Here is a 24715-nt window from a genome sequence, read left to right on the forward strand (position 1 = left end):
AGGAGATATTTAATGTTCTGTCATTACTGAACACTCCCATCCACTGTCTCACTACCAGTACCTATGGCAATTATTTGAATTGCACAATGGCAATTGAATTATTTGAATGGCGCTGTTAGCGCCATTTTACATTAGCAAAACATGCATGCTGGCCACAGAAATTATCGGGAATAACGAATGTTGCAGAATCTGTTATTTTTCCTTTTCATGTCCCTGTTTATAAAGGATCAGAGAAAGCTGTGAGGAATGTGAGAATGCAATGTGCTTTTCTATGTATTGCTATTGCTGACAGCCTTGGCTTGTTCAAGTGACAGATACCCTTAGGAAGAACTTTCATTTCGGAAACAGTTGTAAAGTATTTTAACCCAAAGACAAACTATAACACCTCTCAACTCTCTCCATGTATCTAAATCTAATAATGTTCATAAAGAGATTTTTTCTTTATATGGCTATCTCTCATCATAACTTCCTCTGTCGAAATCTTAATACACAATCTCCAAAGTCACTCATTATTCTGACAATTAGTAGTCCACCTTGATTGAATACATCATCCTTCCTAATTCCAAGTGCAGGATTCCAGATCCATAGGAGGGACACAAAGATGATCAGAGGACTGGAGCACCTTTCCTCTGAAGACAGGCTGAGACAGTTGGGATGGTTCCAAGGAAATATTTCACAGCACCTTCTAGCACCTAAAGGGGACTGCAAGAAAGCTCCAGAGTGTCTTTTTACAAGGTCAAGTAGCAATAGGACAAGGGGAAATGGCTTTAAGCTGCAAGAGAGCAAGTATAGGTTTGACATAAGGAAGAAAATCTTTGCTGTGAGGGTGGTGAGGCACTGGCACAGGTTGCTCAGAGCAGTTGTAGATTCCATGTCCCTGGGAGTGTTCAAGGCCAACCTGGATGGGGCTTTGAGCAGCCCCTGCTCTAGTGAAAGGCTCCCTGCCATGGTGAATGTGTTTGAACTAGATGGTCTTTACAGTCCTTTCCAACAAAAACCATTCTATGAATCCATGATTCAATCTGCTTCCTGGACTAAGGAAATTCAAATGAAAAAACCATTCTGGTGGCAACAAATGGGTAACAAAACAGCCTAGAACTGTGCCTTGTATCACTGCTCCTTTGAATTCTGCCTCCACTTTTGAGGTCCCAAATAATCTGATCACAGACAGGTAAGGACTTGAGAGCAAGGAGCAAAGCTGCACAAAACTATGGTGCACAGTAGCAGCCCAGTTTATTGTAGCACCTCTGCTGTTCACATCTGTTTGCTGTAAATCAAATCCCACACTAAGTGTGGCACACACAGCACAAACCCAGTGCTTCACAAGCACACTGCAGTCAGTACACTGGGAACAGAGATGTTACCAGCAAACAATTACAGGACAGGCAGGTGAGGCTTCCCCATCACTCACACACTGCCCCAGCAACAACCTCAGTCCAGAGCCTCAATGTTCACATCCATCTTTGGTTTCTGTGCTGACACCACCAATCAGACTGCCAGCAACTGCTGCGTGGGATGGGTTAGGGTTTATTTCTACTGTGACCACCTATCCAGTGAGACCTATACTGAATCCATTTGCTACTTTCAGATGAGTCCCCAAGGAGCCATTAGGCTGCAGAGTCTTTCAATCACAGCCAACTTGCCTGTGAATGCATGACCTAGAGGTGAAGGGATCCATATCCCATTAAGAATCCTTCCCCAAATCATCTTGTCCCCAACACTGTAGTTATAGAAAGACTAGTTCTCCTGTAATGAAAAGGTCCTCTGGGAAGATAAAAGATTTCAACAGCCTGGTGGGATTCTGAAATATTCCAAAAGCAGCTGACATTAGTAGCAAAATAAGCATGTTTCAGAAGACCTGTGCAAATCTTTGCTGCCAAGTGGCTATGAGAAAAGAATGATTTCAAGTATTGTAAGTAGCAGAGAACCAGCCCCTTAAGCCGAGTGCTTCCCTGCAGAGGACCACACCTCCTGCTGAGGGCTCATTCAGGCTGTCCCCTCAAGATACAGTTAAAAAAATTAATTTATCAAAACCCTTGTGAACAGCACCAGACTCTTTATTTAAGCACAATGGATATGGAAAGCCATTCATAAGATATGAATGCACCCCAGTGTATCAGGACAGGATCATAATTGAATGGAAATAAACTAAATTGTTTGTGAGAATAGAAATGACACAGTTTGCAGTGAAATGGTCTAAAGCATTTATACAGATGGAGATTGCCACTGTGGCACTTACTATGCTTTTTTAAATAGAAAACTATTTAACATACATGCAACAATTAATGAAGGCTAATGTGTTTGAAAAGGAAAAAAATAACCTTGCCTGACATGATGTTCATGTAATCTTAAAAATAATTTAAAATATTTGAAGAACAATTCCACTGCTGAAATGAACTTCATGTAACTTTATACATAGGGTGTGCCCATGCCCTTTCCCTCAAACACATTGTCTAGTTCCTCCTACTGGCCACCAAAGAAAGTGGTCAACAGCTAGTAGAAACATCTTCCTTTCCAGAAAGAGGGAGATTTCTTATTATATAAAAATTAACCAAGGTCAATGATTTTTGAAGAAGTTTTAAAGTTGTTTTATATCATTTCATGGGAAGAAAATTTAGTGCAGCATTTACACAGACATACTTTATGCAAAATAAAACCAAGCAAGCGCTCTTAGACCTGATTTCTTTCTTATTGTACACTGTGAATGCAGCTTTCTAGGGAAAGAAGGCAGTGTCTTCAGGAAAGATACCAAAAAAAGAGAGGAAAGAAAAGGAAAAAATGGGGGGAAGTGGTACATGCCACTAAGAAGGACACACAGCTAAGAGCTGAGAAATGTTTCTCAGGGTTTTTTGGTTTTCACCAGTCAATCAATCTACATTCTTCTCTCTAATACTGAGGCAGCCCCACATGCTTAAGAGTGCCTTCCTCCCCTGGGTTCCTATCAGCACTGGATCCCCAAAAGACCTTTGGCTTTTCCAGCTGCAGAGAAGGCACTGCAGCCAGCACTCCCCTCCTGCACGTGGCAGGCAGCAGCGCTCACCATTCCTTCCATGCCGTGCGGCAGGAGCAGGACGATCCCGTTGTGCCGAACCCACTTGGTCTGGCCGGAGCTGATGAACTGGTCTATGATACACTGAGCCGTGTTGTGGAAGTCCCCAAACTGAGCTTCCCAGCAAACCAGGGCATTGGGACTCGCCATGGCAAAGCCAAGTTCAAAACCTGACAAGCAAACAAGAAGGAGAATTAGAAAACAAACAGATTTCATGAAAATTCTGTTCATTCCTTGTTAAAAACTAAAAAAAAAAAACAAACCCAAAATTAGAGCTGGGTTTTCGTTACAAATCACGCAGTTTTCAATAGTACTGTTTCCAAGCCCGACTTTAAGCCTTCAAACTTCCCTCACACACTTCAATATCATAGGAGTTTTTAAACAAACTAAACTCCCTCCCTCCACTTCAACTTTAGTATAATATTTCCCTAAGAACTCACTACTATCTTCTCCTGTAAAAATGCACTTACAGCCCAGTTAAAGAGTTATTTATTAATTTTAATATTTCCACAGCCCTACACAACATCATCTTTCTTTTCCCCTCTCATACAGAGATGATGAAGAAAATTACCAGTGACATCAGTTTTCAGTCTACAGACATGATCCTAGTCTTCAGGTCTTCCAAAAAATATGAATATAACAGCTGCATGGCAAACACATCTGGGACTTGGATAAACAATCCTTTCTTGGGCAGGGCTAAGGACCCTTTGGGTTTCTGCTTCAGTGTGATAAGTATTTGATCTCTGTTCATATTTTCCTTTGATATAGCAGAGCCTGGAGTGCTGATACCTGTACGCAGATTCTCCACCTCTAGTTTGGGAGTGATTATACCCAAAAAGGTTAAAACTCTCAGTAAAAAGCAGAGCTATATAGCCATGCTCTGGGTGAAGAGGTTCTGGCTGAGGCAAAACTGATGCAATACACACAGAGAATAAATATCTAATTGATAGATACATTTCATCTTGAAGCTCTACACAGAATATAATGATCTGGTTTCAAATACAGAACTTCAGTTTATAAATACTCTCATTGAAGCTTACCCCAGCAGATCAACTAACTTCTGGGTCTTCATAGTCTACTCCTTGGTAATTCCAACCCAGTTTTTCGCTTACCATCCCCATGGCAAGAAATCTTTGAGTCACTTGGCTTTTGGACTACTGATCTCTGAACAGTCCATCATCCGTGACTCCAGCAGATGCTCATGGTCCCACCAAAAGGCAACTGATACATTAGAGGCCAAAAGAAGACTGTAAAGTCAGACAGCCCTTCCTCTGTGAGTCCCCATGACAAGTCATTACCAAAGAGAATGACTTCTGCGGGCCTTGCCTTTGGCCTGACTGCCTGAACAGCCTTTCCTTCAGCCTTTCCTCCATCTCTGGCCTCCTCGTTCATGTAATTCCATTGTTCTTAACACAATGAAAACAGTGGAAAAATTTACACAACACCTTCAATCATATTCCCAAAGGTATCTGAAAAACAGATTTCCCTAGATAGGCTTGAATCCCATTCTAATTTTACACAAGCATTAAGAGACCATTTCTGCTGATTGGGTGACATGGTTGAGAAGATATGCAATATGTTCAAGACTTGTTTGTGCATATGCTGCTCTCTGTAAGGGTGGAGTAATCTAGCTTTTAGAGAAGCACAAACTGAGGTCTTGACCACTCAGAGATATTAATAATCACACAGTGCTTTTCAGAGAGCATGGAGCTCAGTGCATACTTTGAATTTGGTCACGGCACACACATAATTCTACTTCATATATGAAAAATCACCCTTAAAATTCACGTGGAAAAAAGAGTATAATTTCTCATTTCCTATCTTGTTGACAACTTCACACTAATCTCTAGAGGGTAACAATGTTCTAGGTGAAGCTGCATGAAAAAGTGTGATCTTAACACAAATACCATTTGCAAGCTTTCCGACAGTTATAAAAATGTCTAGGAAAATATATCCAAATGTAATCTATATATTCTGATTAGTATTTTGAGAATGACGCTGCTGAGACGACTATTTCATGGCACATGTGTCTGTGGTGTACACATCTTTGGTATACCAGAACTCAATTTTCCACCAGGGGAATGGCAGTGAGAGTTACTAAATTAAAACTATTCCAGTCGTGATTATAGCAGTGGAATAGCTTTAACTCTTGACAGACTAAGGAGTCTGTGAAGAATTACTGCTACTACTACTACCTTCATGGGGAGAAAACTGCTTAAAGAGCAGGATCTGAACTGCCAAATAAAAACTAAAATGCTCGTGGAGAGAGATATAGACAGATGCAAGGTAAACAGCCCAGGAGAGCATGGGGTGTTCTCTTGAAAAAAGGAATTGTTGGGGCACCAGAGTCAAAGTCAGGGAAGGTGACCAGAACTAGAAAGTCTCCACTGTTCTAGGGATGGGACATGAACTGCAGGGGAGCAAGTTCCTACCCAGGTTCCTCATGAGGGCTCAACCTCAGACCAGAAAAAAGGAATTAAAAAAAAAACTACAGCAGAGACCTTGCAAACTTTATTGTTTGCATCTGCAGAAACAAGAACTGAACATTTTTTTTTAAATCCTGTGCAAATTTTGTGGGTTTAAAGGATTAACTCTTACACAGGTAGAAACAGAGAACAGGTTAAGCTGTGAGGAATTCCAAGGCAACCAGGCAGCAACACAACTTTCAAAGAAAGTCAGGTAAAGAATCTGCACACCCAAAGGGTGTTGGAGAGCAACCAGCCAACTCCAAACAGCAGGCAGCTGCTCAAGGCTCAGAGCACACCAGGGCACAGGGAACCAGGAACCAGCACAGCAGTTTGGTAAACTTCTACACTGAGGAGACAGAGGGAAGAAAAACCCACAGCACTTGATTAAGGCTGCAAAACTAATGTTTCAATTGCTGGAGTTCATTATGGTCCCTAGATGACAGACCTAGCAGAAATGCTTGTTTCTATTAGTCCAGTGCCTGCTGTGCTCCCTCACTGTTCTTCCATCACTCTGGCACAGAAAGAAGTGTTGTCAAGCAAAGTGGCAGCTTACACAGCAAACTGTGCTGTGTTTTCCCCACAGCATTTTCATGATTGTCATAAGAATAGCTGTTTTTCAATTAATGTAAGTGAGGCTACAGCCATAACTTAATTCAATATGATTTTGAAGTGACTTAGGGCATGAATGTTAACTAATGGTTGAAAGGGATTATCAGCACAAGGATTTTATGTCAGAAGGAAGAAAGGTTCAAAGACATATTTTTGCTATCTTTAACAGAAATTCTAAGCTCAGGGACTACAGAGGGATATGCATCATTTCACAAACCCAAACACAGCTCAGGACAAAGTGAAGTTAATACCCATCTGGTGGCTGACTGATGCCTTTTCAGAACTCCATGCAGATGTGATTAACTACTACAGTCTGTCCTAGTTTCTAACACAATTTCTGACAGGTATTTGTATTTGCTACCCCCAACATTAAAAATACATTGTTCTGACTGAGCAGTAATACTACATATTTCGTTCCAGGTGTGTATCACAAAAAAAATAATTTTACATCAATACCCATCTTCTTCCTCTCATCTTTTGCTTTAAACTTGACTTTTCCCTTGAAAAAACTATACTCCAAGTCTCATGGCTCATGAACTTCCTGAACTACACACTAGTTCCAAGTCTATCTTGCCTGATATTTCTTGAAAGCTCCCAGTATGGGACGCCCCAGCCCAAGATCTCTCAAAGGCAGTATTGAATCTGACAAAGAACCTCACCTCTTGGATAGAGACTCAACACTACACAAGTCATTCTGAAGGCTGTAAAGGAAGACAGGAAATCCTTTCAAAGTATTAAAAAAACGCTGAAGAGGTAGAATGGAGCATCTGTAAGTTACTTTTGTTTTTCTCCTCTATCCTAATCAGCAAGTAAGTTCAGACAAACATCTTTTGCTTAAACAACTTCTCACGGCCATCACTGAAACTTCCAGATATTCAGTTTCATTATATGGAAATGATAGCAAGGCAAGTGGGTGCACAACTAAATTATGATAATCTGGGTATAACTAAAAATAGTAGACATAGGATGTTAAACAAAATTATCAGAGGTTGTCAAATACTCTATAAATTATCAGAGATTGTACAGTACTCTGATTTAATGCCCAGGTTACACCCGCTCCAGAGCTTCCTGTAGACAAAACATAAGCAGTTGTCTGAACTACAATTGAACAAGACTTCCTTTGCTTTCTTTCCACCTGAAATTTATCTTGCCAGAGAATCATTTTAATGGAGCAATGGCTCTTCAGGCGTTCCTAACTAGCTGGACTATAACTTGGTGCAAAGCTCACAGTTCTGAACAGATACCAGCTCTTAGTTTATGTACCTGCCAAGGAAATAACCTGTAGTTATATCATGCTAGACTGTTTAATCCATTTTTACTTGGCTCTCTCTCACAGAAACTAAGGGAATTCCCAAAATGCTTCTGAGATGCTGCATGTTAATACGGTCACAAAATAAATTCCTAACACTTTTTCACCATTTTTTCCCCTTAACATTATCTCACAACTCTCACTACAGCCACCAAACACTTCAGTGTGCTAATTCTAAACTGTTTTTTTTTTAAACAGAATTAGATAGCAGAAACAGCAGTTAGAGAAAACAAAGTGTTCAAGGGTTTTGGTTCTCCTGAAGAAACAACTCCATGAACTGCAAGCCTTCATTATTCTTCCATGTATTAAAAAGGAGACCCAGTAATGCTACCAGCCAAATAAATATCAATTCTTATAGCTCATCTTTGACTCAGAGCCTTAACTAAAAGAGACGTGTTCACACAGTGCTGCTTATCCCAAAACTGTCTCTATGGAGGCAATACACAAGAGTAAACACATTGGAAAAGGTCAGTATATAAAAGCCAGCAAGAGAGAGATAACTTCATTATAAAATCACTTCAACACAGAACATGGCATTTTCAGTTTAAAAAACCCAACCCAACAAACACACAAAAAGCCACATCACTTATCAACTATTTGTATCTATTTAATCTCCTTTACTGATAGAAAACACCTTGGACATAAGGGATTTAAAGTTCTTGAAAATTAGAAGTATCAATATTACTAGTTTTGAAGAAGAACCTGTCATCCCATCTACTGAAGCAGAAGTACACAGAAATGGTATTCTTGTTTTCAGCATGCAAACAAAACCCTATTTTACCCGATTGCTTGTATTCAATGACTTCTGTTAAATCAACTTTCACCTATCTTTTGCTGGGTAAGGTGGAAGGGCAATAGTGAGCAGAATGAGATCAAGAAAGAGAGAGACCCCACTTGGTTAGTTTCTTAAAGAATGGAATTGTGACTGTTGGAATAGCCTTCACATCATATCAACACTAGGCCTCCTATTGACACGTTATTTTTGAAACAAAATCAGACTACAACCATACCCAGACACTTGGCACTTCTTTTGGAATGTAAAAAACCCAGAGCCAGAAACCTGTGATCCACTTACACACAAAATTTGCAGCAACACTGTAAAGAGGCTCAAATTAAGAAACCCCAGAACATACCGTGAGAAACAAAAGGAAATTGGAAACAATTATTCTATAAAATTAAATTCTTGATTTTTAGCTATGCCAATTATTTTTCTCCCATTTATACACATCCTTACTTGCACTCTCCTATTTAGAGTTTACCTTTACACGTTAGCAATAGAAAAAACGTGATTCTGTTCACAGTGATTCTGGCACAGACTTAACAAAAATGCATTAAAAAATCTGGTCTTCATCCCATGCTCTGACTGTACAATTTTATACCACTTTAATATTATTAGCATTAGGTAATATGTAGTATTGCAAAATTGACTAAGTAACCAAATATTTCTGGAACTTGAAGCAAGCAGCTATCAACTACCACCTTTATCTAATACAATGTTTTTTCTTTCACATGATATTTTATTATCCATAGAATCAGTAACGCTTTTGATAAATTATTAGATGTATATGTTTCATGCTCCACATTCCTCTTGCCACCCTCATCATGTCAGAGTAAGGTTATCCATTCTCTGTGGCTGAAGGTAAAATAATTCATTATGATTAATGCTATCACTAAAAAGAATTTGTTTTCTTGAAATAGCACATTCAGAATAGCAGTTCAGATAAGGCCAGGATGGATTTTTTACATCTCTATGACAAACTGTCTCTGGTTTCTTTGTCAGTTCCTCCTCTTTTAGGAAAGCATCAGGCACACATTCCAGCACTGTCAAGATCAACAATAGCAGATGGATGCTTTTAACTGAATCCCGAAATTGCAAAATTTGGGGATGCTTGTTTAAGGGATGCCAGAACGTGAGAGGAAGAGCTTTGATACCTGTTTCATATATGACCATTTTACAGGTTTATTTCTTCCCACATTCATTTCCTTGCTGAGCTCTGCAGCTTGTCTAGCAGCCCTAGCCAACCCCAGGCAGATGGAGACGTACCCAAGACGCCGTACTCAGACAGGGAGCTGTTGCACACGGTGTAGGGGGCTTGCTGCTCCCAGAGGTGATTCATGGGAACACAAGTTCTCTTGTCAACTTCTTGATCATGGAGCACATGGTGACGATGGCTGCAAAGAGTTGTTGAAAGAGATTTATTAGCCAAGAATCATTTTGGGCTTTAATAGAGCTATTTTCAAAGCTGAAGTATCAAAGTTGTGTTCTGGAAAGCAAGCAAGCACCATGGTTATCTCTGCTACACAAACACCCTGGTCTGGTTGAAATCATGGGAAACACAATCACACGTCTAAATGCAATTGCTGCACTGTAATGACTTTCACAGACTATCCAGGCTTCTCAAGCACTGACAGAAACTGAAAATACCTCACCACTAGTAGAACTGGGGAGAAAGAGAAAAGGATGGGGAAGTTGTTGCTATAAAATAGAATTATTAAAATAATTCAGAGGAACAAAATTGTTATTAAAAACATTTTGTTCTTCCTTCCTCACAAATTCTAGTATTTTCCTTGAAACAATTGTTCGTCTTTAATGGAAAAAAACGTAATCTAATCTAATTTCAGCACTGAAACTTGAAGGAGTTGTATCCTCTTTCCTGCTATTTCCACTCACATGCACCATTTACAGATCTCTAGAACACCATTAATCAGCATTAGAATGGGGCACCAAGGAATACTACCAAAACAGAGATGACTGAAGTAATTACTGCAATCCATTAACTGTCTGAGCAGACTGAGTGAATCACAGCAATATGTTCAGCTTTACAACTGCTAACATAAGGCCAGTTATTGTACTGGTAACAATGCTGCGTGTTGTAGAGCTCCCAACACTGAAGTCTGGATCTTTTTGCACTTCCCTTTGCTATAATGAATGCTAGCAAAAAAGCTCTGAAATTTATCTACAACTCAACAATGGAAAGCCAGAAAAAGACTGAACCTTCGAAGAGCAGCAAAGGGTGGGAAGTAGAGAGAAAGGGGGAAATTCACATACCAGGCAGCTGTTTGGCAGAACTCATTCTTGCCACTCTAATTTTGATTTTGGCATTAAGCAAGTGACAGAAGACCTAACTAGGTGTTAAGCTTCTTGAGTACAAATTTTTGTGTTTCCCTGGTAAAAGGTGATTAAGATGAGCATAGATGGCCAGCCAGAAATACACAGACATACAATTTGCATGTGTGCAATTGTCAGATTTACTGACATCAAACCAGTACAGAACCAAGGCTGCTGGTACCCTCCATCCTCAAGAGTTTGTCTCCAAGAGGAGAAGGGGTCTGGCGCTTCTCTCTGCAGCTTTATCTACCTTCTATCTACTGATAGTGTTGAGGACTGAAACAGGAAGAAAAGAAGCCATCACGTGGAATATTGAAAGAAAAAACTATTTTCTAGACATCACTTTAGAAGCTCCAAAATACTGAAAGCACCCCATCATGTTGTTTTATTATGGCAACACAGTATATTCAGTTCTTCCCAAATTCTAGCCAATACTGTGTATCAGAGAAGACAGGCACCAACATTTATTTCTCCCTTCTACATGCATTCACAATGGAGCACAGTGCAGCATTCACCCCAGGAACTGGCATCACATCAAAGGTTTTAATTAAATACATCATTAACATTTTACTCTACAGAGAATCAGGTAAGGCAGCAAACTGTATATATTTTACCAAGTGATGAGATCCTGCCTTCATACATGCCCCATAGGCATTAAAAGTCTCAGTACAAAGGACCGTATTGACTTTAAAAGCTTCACCAACTGGCAACATGTTTGTTCACAGAGTACACAAGTTCCAAGCAGCCACCACTGGAATGGTATTTAAAAGATCCAGGATCTGCTGCAGCAAGTATCCTCTCTTCTTAGCAATTAGATGGAATGCAACTGCGTTTTTTGTTAGAAATTAGAGGGAAAGATACCATTTCTGCTTTTCAGCAAGAGAAGGTAGAAAGTGTTTGTTCTGGCTTAAATATTATACTTTAAAATCCTGCTTACAGATACACAGGAAATTTGCTTATTACTGTCTGCTAGAACTTATAACATTCAGATTAATGCTGAAGAAACAGCCCCAACTTTCCCCTCCCTGTGGAAGACTATTTTTTAAACAAATATCAAGTTGTTTCTTTAAGTGTGGTACTTAGACATTTTAACAACACTTAACAGTGATCTCAGTACTGACCTGAAAGTACCTCTCTCCACATCCTGCCCACTTAGTCGGACATGGATCCCTTCTTTGAGAACAGAGCCAAAGGCCATGTATTCTGCTAAGGCCCAGTCAACAAGCCTTTTCTTGGTCATTTCTGAGCGGGCTTTCAGAATCCGAGAGAGTCCTACATTGCAATAAAGATCAGAAATCAATGGATCTGTTTCAGAGAAATTCTCTGTGCACATTACATTCACCATTCCCCTTCCCCAGTACCTAAGCTAAAAACAGATACCAAATCAGGTCTACAAACCGTTTTTCTGGAACTGAACTGCTGGCAAAATAAAACAACTTGCTTCCCAACCAAACAGTTGTGTAATGTTCATACCTTGTTTTTGAAGAAGAAAATAAGGCTGACTGTCAGAAACTACTGAGGACAATTTAAAAAACCCATGGTAAAATTCTTCTTTCTCAAGATTTATTTTCACATCTCTAACACCAAATACTGTTTTAAAAGAGACCAAAAATAGCAATTTGGTTTCTGAATTTTTGTCTTCCTTCCTTTTCTCATTTTTTTCTTGGCATTTGTCTTACTGCACTTCTGGAGATGTTATACAGTGAAAACAGGCTGGATTGATCAATACTATGAATATCATATGAACAGAAAAACTGTAGCAGCTGCCAATGGATTTTCAGTTGGTAACCAACAGCTGACTTTTCAGTGAAGATATTATAACCTCCTGAGCCAAAACACAAGTTACAACACTGTTACTTTCAAAGGGAACAAAACTTCACACCTGCACACAGGTGCTTCCAGCTTTGAGGCCACAGGTCTCCTGTATTCACTGTCAATTGACAGCACCTCATTTTCACATCTGTACTGATGATTTTGGTAAGCTAAGTCCCATAAAATAACGTAAGTCCTATATGTTATTTTCCCATTTTTCCCTTCCTTATTTTCCACAATTTTACAGAAAAATACCCCACTTTCTTTCCACATAAAACTCATTGAAATTGCCTCATTTTAAGTAAAAAAAAATCTTGAAAAATTTCTGCTTAGCATCTACTAAGCATTTGATTAAAAAAATAATCTTCCCATTGTTTGTTGAAAAACTATATTATATTAAGCTATTTCATTCTAGTGAAATGACAAAGTACTTCAAATTTCTATTTCTCTCCCCTTCTATTTCTCCACAAATTCTCTCTCATGGCCTTTTAAACTGCATAAAAGAATCTAGCATACCGTAATTGTTTTGAACCATAAATCTACCTTATATACTGGCAAGTGTTCCCTAGTGTCAGTGGTTAATCAGCTTACTAACAAGAGACCAATTTACCTTTTTAATTAGAATGTCTAATACCAAATTTTATTGGGCAGCCCTAACTTTTAATTTATCAGTGTCACAATGAAGCGCACAAATGTGTAGAAGAGTTAAATTTATCCATTAATTGTATCTGCTCAACAAGCCTGCAATTAGTAACTGGGAATGTCCTACCATCATTACTTGTGCTTCATTTCCCAAAGGAACATAAATACATAGAATATTTACAGAAGACAAACTTTATTCCTTGATGGATGACTCTAGAGAGGATTAGCTTTCTCTCTTTAGAGATTTTAAAGAGAAGAAAGCTCTTCTTTCCTTATCCTTAGTATGTACCCTTAGTATGTAAAAGAAAAAAGACCCCTAAACAAAGGGTCTCCATATTTCCCTGTAGAATGAGCAGATATTGCTCCCAATAGTTGCTAGATTTCAACCTGCCCAGGAAATAAAACTATCTCAGATCTCTGACACAGTGTTGGGGCTCCCCAGTGAGACAGGCACTTACTGTAATAGATGCCAAAGTGAGGATTGAATCTTTAGAGAACAAAAACTAAGACTTTTTTTGGGGAAAAAAAAAAAAGTAAGAATGAAAGGAATTATTAACTTAAGGTTGCAAAGAGACTTTTACCTCCCTCAGAGGAAAATGTACTTTAATGAGGTATGAAACAGAAGTGCTGTGATACTGAAAGAATATTATGCTGAGAACAAGCAGCAGGAACTTAAATGTCACATTCTCCTCACCCATAGAGTGGAAGAGTCAAAGTAAAAGTCACAGGCATTCTCCTCTTTGAGAAATGGCCCAAGAATAACTTCTGTGCAGAAATACAGAAATGGAGCAAGACACGAAGCCAGCAGGAGACACAAAGCCTTCAGCTGACCTGAGTGTATTTTGAAGTCTTCGACTGGCACTGAGCTGGCGACATTGCCAATGTGAGTCAGCAGCTCCTCCGAAATGCCCGTTGAGGGACAAGACATGCTCTTGGGTTCTCCATCCATGTTAAAGAAGCCTGGGAGGAAAAGATTTGGTGACACGTTCAAGGACTGCTTAGGAGATATGTATATTACCTACAATTTATTCAACAACTCAAGTGACATTCTAAGCAGCAGACTAAGCCTAGTTCTTCCCCTTTTGCTGGGAAACAATACTTTTGATTGTCTCCATGACAACAGAAGCTGATCTTACAGGCACACAATGATCTATTTCGTTTCTGCTTTCACTCCCTGTGAAATCCTCTATGTGGGCAGAGGCAGCCAATAAAAGGCATATGGCACCTCAATCCCTCAAATAAAAATAAATAAATGAATAAATAACATGAGAGATACTCCTTCTGACAGCCCAGACACTTAACAGTCCAGGAAAACCACTTCTCTGCTAAACTGGAAAATGGCTTTTTCAAAGTCACAGCTTACTCTACACATTTTTTTAACAAAAGCATTTATTTCAAGTTGATCTGGCAGAATGCTATATTTACTATTAACAGGGGCAAATAAAAGGTCCCATATTCCATTTTAAAGCAACGCTGTCTAATAAAATCTATTTAAATCCTAGATTTTGGACTCAAAAAGCACATTAGGGTAACACTAGGATAAGTGAAAGGATACTCCTTACCAGGCCACGGTGAATCCAGCCAGTGCTTGATATGAAGAATCTTATTATCCTTAGATCTAGTATATGCTTCTTCACATATTCTGTCATACTTTGCAATTTCTTCCTGTAGAACAAAAAGGTTTAAAAATGGATAAACATAACACCCTCAAATCTTACAGATGACACCTCTCATTCAGCACAATAAAACCAGCTGTTTAACTCCATGAAAAAGTTTAGTTACAGTAACACAAATAAATAAAATTAATTTTATCTAGGATCAAACTGCCTTCTAGAAACATGCTTACACACATCACTCTAAATAAATCATTTAGCTCATTGGACAGGTGTTACAGAGGAGCATACCAAGAGCTGAAGCTGCAAGCATTCCTTTAGAATGAGACAAAACTAAAATACCAAATATAATTTATAGTCATACTTCTAAGATCAAAATCATCCAGCTTTCATACTCCTGGCTAAAAAAGCCACTAAAGTTTGGAAAAGAAGTTTACAAAAAATTAGTCTGTCTGGGAGAGTCGAGCAAAGAATCTGCCACACATCTCATTGGCAACAGATTGAATGCCATAGTCTGTGGCAGCAGAATGCCCCTGCAATATCTATGTTTCAATCCAGAACCACATTCAAGCTATTGAGCTAGCTAATCTTTAAAGGAATTAACAGCAATGTTGAACTCAGTCTGTACAGCCAAACATCCATCCAGGATCCTAGATCCAGTCACCAAATCCCCTGCTGCCTCTACTGGCACACTCTTTCAATAAATGATTCAGAAAAGCTACTTCTGCCTGACTTACGATCCTTCTTACAGACAACAGAATGCACCTCCCCAAACTGCTTGTTTCTTGATCTGCAGTGTCGTGTCACTACACCTTTTCAGAAGGTCCTTGTAGGTTTCAAGGCTCCTCAGAAGGTTTCATCTGCACTCTAAACACCCATTCTCAAAAATAATCAAGGTAAAGACCTAACCAGTTTAATACAGACACCAGACTGTACACTTCATCTTTTTGGAATACTTCAAATGATCTCCGAACTTGGTAGAATTCTTGCAAGAAAAGTAAAATATTAACTTGCTTCTATTTCATCATTGCTGGACCCAAGCCTGCCAAATTTATCAACATGAAGCTATCAACAGGAGTATTCAAATACTGTCTTGCTGCTGAATCAAGGTTCTAGAGATGAAGAACAGCTGACAAATGCCTCTGTTTTCCAGTGTTCTCATTTAATAATCTCCCTCAGAACTGAAGCAATTTTTTACGTGCAATATATATTAATTACTTCAGAGTACTTCCAGTCCTTTTGTTACAACAATAATATTTTACATGAAAATCCAAGCCAAACTGAACCACAAATTGGCAAAGAGTAAAGACTTATCAGAGTTAGGGCGTTTTCAAGCAGGCAGCATAGAGTGACAGTTGGGTCTTTCTCCTTACAACTCCTTAGATGCCCTCTAGCTCTGCTGGTGTGTACCTCAAACTCCTGCAGTGTCACAGTCCCATCTGCAATCAGTTTGTCAGCGTATTTCTTCAGCACTGGCACCTGCTTATGGATCTGCTTGTACATCAGAGGCTGGGTGAACATGGGCTCATCCATTTCATTGTGCCCTCTCCTACGGTAACAAACCTACAAAGGCAAAGATTGCTTCTGTTGATAAGGAAAAATGTAAAATGAAGTATTTCCATTTCAGAGTTTTACAGAGATTTTGAGAGGTTTATTGTATAAAAAACATTCATGGCTTCTTGTGGGCCTGTTAGTTGCTTGGTTTTTTAAAGTGAGAAAACTAAAGGCCTTTAAAATCAAATTTGTTCCTTGATTGGATCTTCTAAGCTGTGGAAACCTGAGACCCTGGGAGGCCAGAGCTCAGGTCCCTGTTCGGTCACCATGTGCCATGGGGGAGGGGGGTCCCCACGACCCCAATCCCAGTTTGGCTGTGTTGCATGTGGTTAATAAACGAGATGGGTATGATGGATAGCCCAAAGAAATGATTTAATGCATCAGATCATAGGCTGCATCCAAAGATGAGGGGGTGTGGCATTTTATAGGGTTTTACATGGGCAGGTGTCCAATCTTGGTTAAAGGGCAGGGGCATGACCTTGTAAGTCTAAGGTCTTGAACCAACAGGGCTAACTCTATTAGCATCTTCCTAACATCCCACCTCCCAGGGTCTTAGGTTTCCGCACCAAGCCACAAAAAAATTAAGAGTAGTACATAATGCACAGAATGAAAAGTTAAGAAAACCAAGACTTGCCAAGTCAACGACCACATCCTTATTGAAAGTGTTTCGCCACTCTGCAGCTACGTTGCACACGTACATCACTGCTTCAGGGTCGTCAGCATTCACGTGGAAAATGGGAGCATTGACCACACGAGCAACATCAGTGGGATAAGGAGATGAACGGGCCATACGGGGGTCTGTGGTGAAGCCAATCTAGAAATTCCAGAAACTTCCATTAAAATAATTTGGGAACCTCCCCCTACTCTGTTTTGAAGTTTGCATTTAATAGCCATTCACACAGCAACAGCATCATCTTTTCATTTTGGCTAGCAAGCTTCTTTTTGCTCCCTTAAAAACCAAAGCAAGCCTAATCCAATTAAGTATTGCAAATTGAAGGGCATACATGTAGGTGATAAAATATTATCCACTCAAGAGTTGCATCACCTTCAGAAACATCTCAACCATTCTAATAACTGGGGGGGCAAGGAACCCAGTTAATAACAAAAAATGGAAAGAGACAGATGGGCAAATATTCAGCAGAGAAGTTGATTGGAAAAGGCTGTACTTGTTACCTGGTTGTTGACCACAACATGAATAGTGCCATTTGTGGTGTAGGATGGGAGGTCACTAAGATGAAATGTCTCATAAACCACTCCCTGTCCTGCAAAGGCGGCATCCCCATGTAATAATATGGACATAACCTAAAGAGGGAGAAGTGTACACACATCTATTAGAAAGGAAAACTGCAGTTTGAGCTTCTCAGCAGGATTTCTTGGCTCCATATTTCTGTAGTGCTTATAAAATAAAACAAAACAGTAATTTTATAATAAACCATACATTTCTCAGAATTCTGCTGCCTTTTCCCAGTTTGCAAAGGAAATAAAGCTTTAAACCTACTTCCTGAAGTTACCCTTGAGGTCTCATGTCAGAAACCTTACCTAGTTCAACAGGTGATTATCCCTTTTTTGAAGGAAATAAAAAGGAAGATTCTGTGATATGAAACTACTGGCAAACTATTTTTATTGGAAATACCATGAAAAACTACCATTAAAAGTTACTATATTAAACAATCTTTACCTTTTTCCCTGCTGTATCCCCTCGATAAAACTGTTCAGCTTTTGTTTTGCCTTGCACAACAGGATCAACTGCTTCCAAGTGAGAAGGGTTAGCCATCAGAGACAGAGTGATTTTCTTGTTTGTTTTTCGGTTGATCCTCTCATGGTACATTCCCAGGTGATATTTTACATCCCCAGATCCCTAACAAAAAAGACACAATCACAATTCAGAAATGTCATTCAGATCTGCCCCATCTGATTCACTAAGCCCAAAATTCATGATTCAGCCTGAAAAATGCATCTGGTTACCTGAACATCAGTGTGCACTATGGGTTTGACACCATAATTTCAGACTGGGACTCTGTTCCTATTCTATTATCTTACTATTGTCATCAAATGTTGGATAAATACAGAATATTAATACTCTGTTCATTCATCTAAAACAAAAAGAGATGCTTAGAGGTTATGAACTCTGTCAAGTGGAACTTACCTACAATCACTCCTGAGAGACCTTCTTCTAACTTCTGCATGTTAGAAGTGTAATATAATTTTTAAATTTATTAAGAAATTTCACCAAATCACGTTCCTCAAACTAGAAAAGAAGGCGTTGCAGCTGATAATGCTGTTTTCATAGTAACCATGACCAAAACAACTGAGAACTGTCTTGAATGTTGACCTCTCTGTACAGATCTAATGAAAAAGCATCTTACCTCATCAGCAGCTTCAAGTTTGGGATCAAACTGACAGAAGATCTGCTCCAGCTCTTTTCGGATTACATTAGCCAATACATTCAGCCGACCTCTGAATGAAAATTCCCAACATAGTTATGTCTCAATAACAGTGTTAACAGAGTCAACAGCATAAAACTTAAAAAATCTGCAAACCACGCTGTCAGAAATTTGGAAATGTTCTCTTCAAACTTTTGAGCCCAAAACCTTTGATTCAACTCTTTTTCCCATTATCCAAGTGAATTGTGTAACTATCTAGCAGTCTTTAAATAGTCACATTATAAATTAGTTAAAGCAGACTGCAAAAGTAAGTTCAGAACTACCTCACCAAGCTTTCCCAGTTCTAGAGACTCTATGCAATGGCAGAGATAACCATGGCTACTGCCACATTTGTTTGCAGCTTCAAAGTATAATGAGGAGAGTTTCTCTACCATTTACTTTTGAAGCCTGTAGCCTCTTACTGAGAGGTATTTGCTACAGTTCTGTGTTTCCATTACTTGTTATGACTCACTCTTCCTATCTCAGCGTCTCAAGTATCAACTTTTTAAATAAAATTCTCAAACCCAAAACTTGTCCCAACACAGTAAGCCCATTTGTTGGGGTGTTTCCATTGGCATTACCTATGAGGCATTCCCATTATAACATATTCGATTCCCATTTCACTGGATTTATCAATGATGGTCTTAAGTGCAGGAATCATTACTTCACATCCTTCCAAACCAAATCTCTTCTCAGAAGACCACTTGCGAGCAAGGAAGTCTTCAAATCTTTGCCAAAAAGAAACAAACAAACAAACAAACAAACAAAAAAAAAAAAAAAAAAAAAAAAAAAAAACCACCAAGAGAAATTATTTTTACTAAGGTAAGGTAGCAAATACTTATTGTTTATCATCTTAGAGAAAAGAAAGTTACATTAAACTGTTTTAAAACATTTGTGAATACAAGTTATATGCCTCTGGAATTAAGTCACACATGGGGAGGGAAACACAGGAGAGAATTCATTCTTCTTTCTCCCCCATCTGAAAACTATTTACTAAGACTTTGAAACAATTGAGAGTCCCCACCCCAGACAAAATTCACTTCTCAATTTACACTCTGTTCTCATGTACACAAATCTGAGCACTGGGAAGGCAGAATCACAGCAAAGAAGTCTTTTCTATGAATTGAAGAAAATATAACAACCTGTATTTTCTAACACTTGTAAAAAAAAACAGAGTAAAAAGCACACCTATTCCATAGGCCTCATTCAATAGCAAGGCTCCTCAGACTGTGTGATGTAACACTTAGGAATGGGCCAAGAAGCAGGACACTAGTATCTCTGCCTCAGCTTCAGCAGCAGAATGATGTCAATCCCTGACAGCCCTAAGCTCTTTCATTCTTTAATGCATTTTGGCCAGAGGCAATGTGAGTGGTTTAAAAGTACTTTTTAACAAACATTGAAAGGATTATACATTGTACAGCTTGGAGATAGGAAAGGCAAAGAAAATACATCTTCATGAAAGTAACTGTATTGGTTACATCATGTGTGCAGTGCCTTGCCCCATAACACTGCCATAATCCATTAATACTCAGCTTATTCCTCATTTAGAATCCTGACACCTCTTTAGACTGAAGTCCTAAAGGCAGGGATATGAATCGTTGCCAAAAGTCTCTCCTAGCTCACCCATCAATACCTTACAATTCAGCCATCTAAGCAACAAGCCAGACCCTCAACTGAGGTATTCTGTCAGAATTCCTCAGGGAAGTCTGCAGGGCTATGCCAGTTTTTATATAAAGGGAAAACAGTGTGCCATGTGAACAGCAGGTCTCGCAGGGCGAAGGAAAGCAGTGCACACACTGACTTCTTCCTCTTTGCAGCAGCAAATTAAGCCAGTACTGGACAAGCAGCAAGTTCATTACTTGAGGCAATCTGCCACTAAATGTGCAGAGCTACAGTATTTCACAGTCACACCTTGCTAGCCCCCCACATGCCAGTGGGAGACACAGAGCCCCACAGCCTCTGTCATTGCATGCATTCAGTACCCAGAGAGGAAAACATCTGGTGAAAGCTGGTTGCTCTCAGAAGGGATTGATCTGGAAATACTTGACCCTGCCCAGGCTCCACATCAGGGCCTAACATGTTCACTAATGCATTACAAAGTACCTCACGTATACAATGAGTATTTTACAGAAGGAAGGGTTTAAAATAACCTCTTGTTCAATAACCTATCAGTGAAAACCACAAGGGATGAGAAATTCAACTTTAAAATTCAGTTTCAAGTAACTGAACTCTGTAGGTTCTTGGAATTAACATTTTAAAAACAAGTCTTGAGCAAAACAATGAAAACGTGCTTTACAAAGCCACAAATCTCAAGAGGACAAGCAGTTTTCCACAAAACCAGACTTTTTTCCTAGGTAATTTTCAAACAATAAAATAACAAGCACTCTAAAGATAGCTGGATAGAAATTTTTGTAAAACTTTTTCTTCCCCATTCAGCAGACAATTAATTTGGCAAAAGATGAACATTAGGCTCCTTCATGCCACGAGAAACTCCAGATCTTTCCACAGCTTAGGCAGGAATCAAAGCACAAATTCTTGTCTTAGGATGAATGGAGATGGTTCATACTGAGGGCCCGTTAAACAAATGTACTCAAGTGCAATATTCACTTGATCACTAAGTGTCATTTTTTGTTTCTGTTTAAATGAGACTTTTAATGAGACATTATAACACTGGCAAACAAAACACATGGCAAAAATATCTTTTGACACCTCCAATGAGCACTTCATTTTTAGGTCTTTGAACACACAATCTTAACCAAAAAGTGTGCCTTTACAAATCTCTGATTCTTGTGTTTAACAAAGGACACACACACAGTTCAGACTGTAGGGACTGAAATAAATCTTGTGTCTGAGAAGCCTTGTTCCAGGGGCAAGAGGATAATTTGATCTCTGGGATCACAGTATTTCCACACAGATAGCCACAATAGGAGCAGTCAATAAGCTATTTCCAAATATGCTTTCTTTTACTGTAGATACTAAAGCTGCTGCTGCCAGGTCATGCAACAGCACAATACATCTTGGCACATCTCGAAATGAAAAGGGCAGAAAACAGTACTTGAAATCACACACCAACATTGTTCTGACACTTATTTTCTGAAACAGGCTACAAATCTTGAGCACAAATGTATATTACTAGTGTGCTGAAACAACTTTTTCCTAGTTCACCTCCTCAAGCCACTGCCAGGCATGCCACTAAAGGCCTTTTAGGATAACAGACTACTAAGTCAGAACACAAACCCTGACAGATTCCTCACAGCACACACCTTCCTTTGATATGGCAGCCAGGTTAACTACACCCACCTGCACTCCAGATTTCAGTGACACTGTTCCCCCCTACGTCAGCAGCTCCCAGACCCCACAGCTGCCAGGCAGCAGGCACAGAGCAGTGGCCCAGCCCAGGCCAGCGTACCTCATTGAGCGCACCAGCCTCGCCAGCAAAGTCCTTTTATCCTCGTTTGTGAACTTCATAATTCCCGGCGTCTCAAACTTCTGACGGATCCACTGGCACTGCTCCACATCGTTGATAAACATAAACTCCAGGCCAATGTGTTGGCAGTAGGTATTCTAGCAAGTGAAAACACCAACAGAGAAGATTTAGGAGCTAGTGGGCCACAAAGAAATTAAAATATTTTTTAAATTGTATTCTCTGTTACTCTCCTGAAAGCTACCTTGTCTTCTTCTTCCACAGTATCTCCTCCAAAGAAATTCTATAAATGAATACATTGTTTACTGAATCTAGTTTTGTATCACAAAGCCTTCTCTATAAAATAACATCTCAAAAATTTTAAACTGGAAGATTCTCACCTGGTGCTATGTCGCTATAGGACACGAAATAAATGACATGCACGCAGTCAAGTTGTCAGGGCAAAAAGGGGGAAGTTTATTTTCTTACTTCGATTTTTATAGATTTTGGACAATGACATGGGGTTGGACAATAAGGTTGCCACCTCTTCAATGGCACTGGTCAAACTAGAAGTCCATCAATTGTCCCTCCTCAAGAGAAGAATGATAAACAAAAAGGACAGTTTACAATAACATCACCTTGTTTACATGAAAATCTGTGAGAAACTCCACTACAAAAATGCAAATATCAGAAGGCTGAAAAAGATCAGGGCAACAGTGCTACACTCAAAGTAGGCAACAAACCTGTCTTACACTGACTGCCACATTTCACCTAACTCCATGCTGTTCCTACAGGCATAGTACACTCTTCTTTAGACACACCAGCAAAGATTTCAAGTAATGTACCAAAATTTGTGTCTTTTATCACATCTTTTTTAAATGTCACCTTAAACCAAGAAATAAAGACAGTGAGAAGACAACTTTGAAGTCTAATGCAAATTATCTGGTAACTGTCAAGTTTCAGAAACCTGGAAATGTGAAAAAAAAAATCCAAGCAGCTGAGAACAGAGAAAGGACAGGGAGAAATGCAAAGACACAGCAGAAATTTTATCTCCTTGGTAATTTTTAAAATTTTCTTTTTCTTACCTTAAAAAGAGTATTTCATTAGAAAAAATATGTCCAAAATACAAGTCAACAGAAGTAAGACCTACTGTGAGTTTGAGACAAAATAACTCTCAACATAGTGTGTGCTCTCTACTGCCTTTAAGGAGTTGAATGTTAACCTCTATTGAAAAAAAAATCCAAAGCTCTAGAGAGAAGAGGAAAGCAGAGGGTTCCCTCTCCTTAACAAAAATCAGTTCCTTAAGGTTTTTAGATTTTGCAATTCATTTTGTCCTTTTATTTGCACATTACAATTTTAAGGATTATTGCTACACAGATAAGCTAGAAGTGCAAAAACAAACAAAAAACCCCCCAAACAAATATAGAGCTCAAATGCACAACAAAGATAATGTGGTTTAACAATTTACCATGCCTCAGCTAAGGCAACGTAAAAGTCAAGCAACTGGGAATATCCAACAATGACTCACTCAGCAATCTACAAATTCATTATCATTCCTACTTGCTGCTTTGCTATTTGGAGTTCACCTCTAATGATATTTGTTCCTTCAAATTAGTTTTTCTTTGAATTATTTTAGCTTTGATGACTTCCTGTGCCATAAACCATGTCACCTGTCAGATAATGAATCTAGAAAAAAGACTGGGGATGGAAAACAAGAACCATCACAGTCTACAAGCTACAGCTGGCCTCGCATGAATTTGGTAACCAGCCTTCATATTTTTCCTCAAGCAAAGGTCTCACTAGAGGTGGGGATCTGAAAGCAACCCTTGAATGTCCTAAGCACTGTGTGCACAGGTGTTTCATCTGTGGTACAACATTTCAAAGACAATTTCTAAAGGCTCTACTCCTTTTAACCAATATCAGTTCTTTCCAGAACAAGAGCTGGCATTAATATTCCACTCTATTCACCTCTTTCATACTCATCCTTAATCTACGTATTTCCTATGTATGCTAATTGCACCAGTGGTGCTGCTACCTCTAGAAATAGCACAAAGGTTATTTTTAATGTTGTTGGAATCCTTTACATGCTCTATTAATAACTGACAAATGATAAGGGGGTTTTGTGACTGACACCTGGAAAAAGTTCACTTTGGTCTGAATGAAAACACGTCCCACTGACCTCCAGGCGTTTGATGATCTCTCGCAAAGAAAGACTGTTCTCATTTCCTCCTATGAAGGTGGTTGTTGGCAGCTGAAAGACTTTGTCCAAATCTGATTCATGCAAACCATAAAACCCTACAACAGGTACGGTATTGATTTGCAAAGAACAGGAGACAAAAAGAAAACTAGCATTATTTTTCAAGCCACGGCAATTATATTTAATAAAGCAGTATCAAGAAAGAAGATACTAGATTAAAAATTGAAAGCGTGAATATTTTGAAGGTATTCATAAGTAAAATGGACTTTGGTCTGACTTTTGAAAAGAGTGTTTGAATTAAATAGTCATTATTTGATTCTTTCTTAAATGCTTAGATGAAGCAAATGAAATTGGAACCCTACAAGCCTTTTTTTTTATATTTTACCATATTCAGATACATGTCATCAATTTCCCACACTATTTCTTGCAGCTCACTGTTTATACCCAGCTCTATCATGAGCAACAAACACAAAAAAGAATCCCTTCTCACCAACAGAACCAGTCAGTGGAAGCATTTTGCATTAATA

General features: G+C 39.0%; 1 protein-coding gene across 4 annotated transcripts in view; it reads right to left on the reverse strand.

Moving 5' to 3' along the window:
* The window catches only part of OGDHL (oxoglutarate dehydrogenase L), a 51216-nt gene that overhangs the window by 8972 nt on the left and 17529 nt on the right, over positions 1 to 24715 (reverse strand). For 3 of the 4 annotated variants that reach the window (XM_066191567.1, XM_066191565.1, XM_066191566.1), the window contains exons 5-17: positions 24171 to 24286; positions 21998 to 22152; positions 19170 to 19316; positions 18532 to 18622; positions 17844 to 18023; positions 17339 to 17467; positions 16800 to 16979; positions 16022 to 16174; positions 14561 to 14663; positions 13830 to 13958; positions 11666 to 11816; positions 9480 to 9607; positions 3041 to 3219 (exon numbers count right to left, since the gene is read on the reverse strand). In XM_066191567.1, the coding sequence (XP_066047664.1) occupies positions 3041 to 3219; positions 9480 to 9607; positions 11666 to 11816; positions 13830 to 13958; positions 14561 to 14663; positions 16022 to 16174; positions 16800 to 16979; positions 17339 to 17467; positions 17844 to 18023; positions 18532 to 18622; positions 19170 to 19316; positions 21998 to 22152; positions 24171 to 24286 (1841 nt within the window). Of the gene's footprint in view, positions 1 to 3040; positions 3220 to 9479; positions 9608 to 11665; positions 11817 to 13829; positions 13959 to 14560; positions 14664 to 16021; positions 16175 to 16799; positions 16980 to 17338; positions 17468 to 17843; positions 18024 to 18531; positions 18623 to 19169; positions 19317 to 21997; positions 22153 to 22392; positions 22473 to 24170; positions 24287 to 24715 lie in introns of those variants that run through there. The other variant, XM_066191568.1, reaches the window with a different exon arrangement.

Source organism: Chamaea fasciata, unplaced genomic scaffold (genome assembly GCF_029207755.1).
Source record: "Chamaea fasciata isolate MVZ Bird 193981 ecotype frontalis unplaced genomic scaffold, bChaFas1.0.hap1 SCAF_9, whole genome shotgun sequence".
Lineage (NCBI taxonomy): Eukaryota > Metazoa > Chordata > Aves > Passeriformes > Sylviidae > Chamaea > Chamaea fasciata.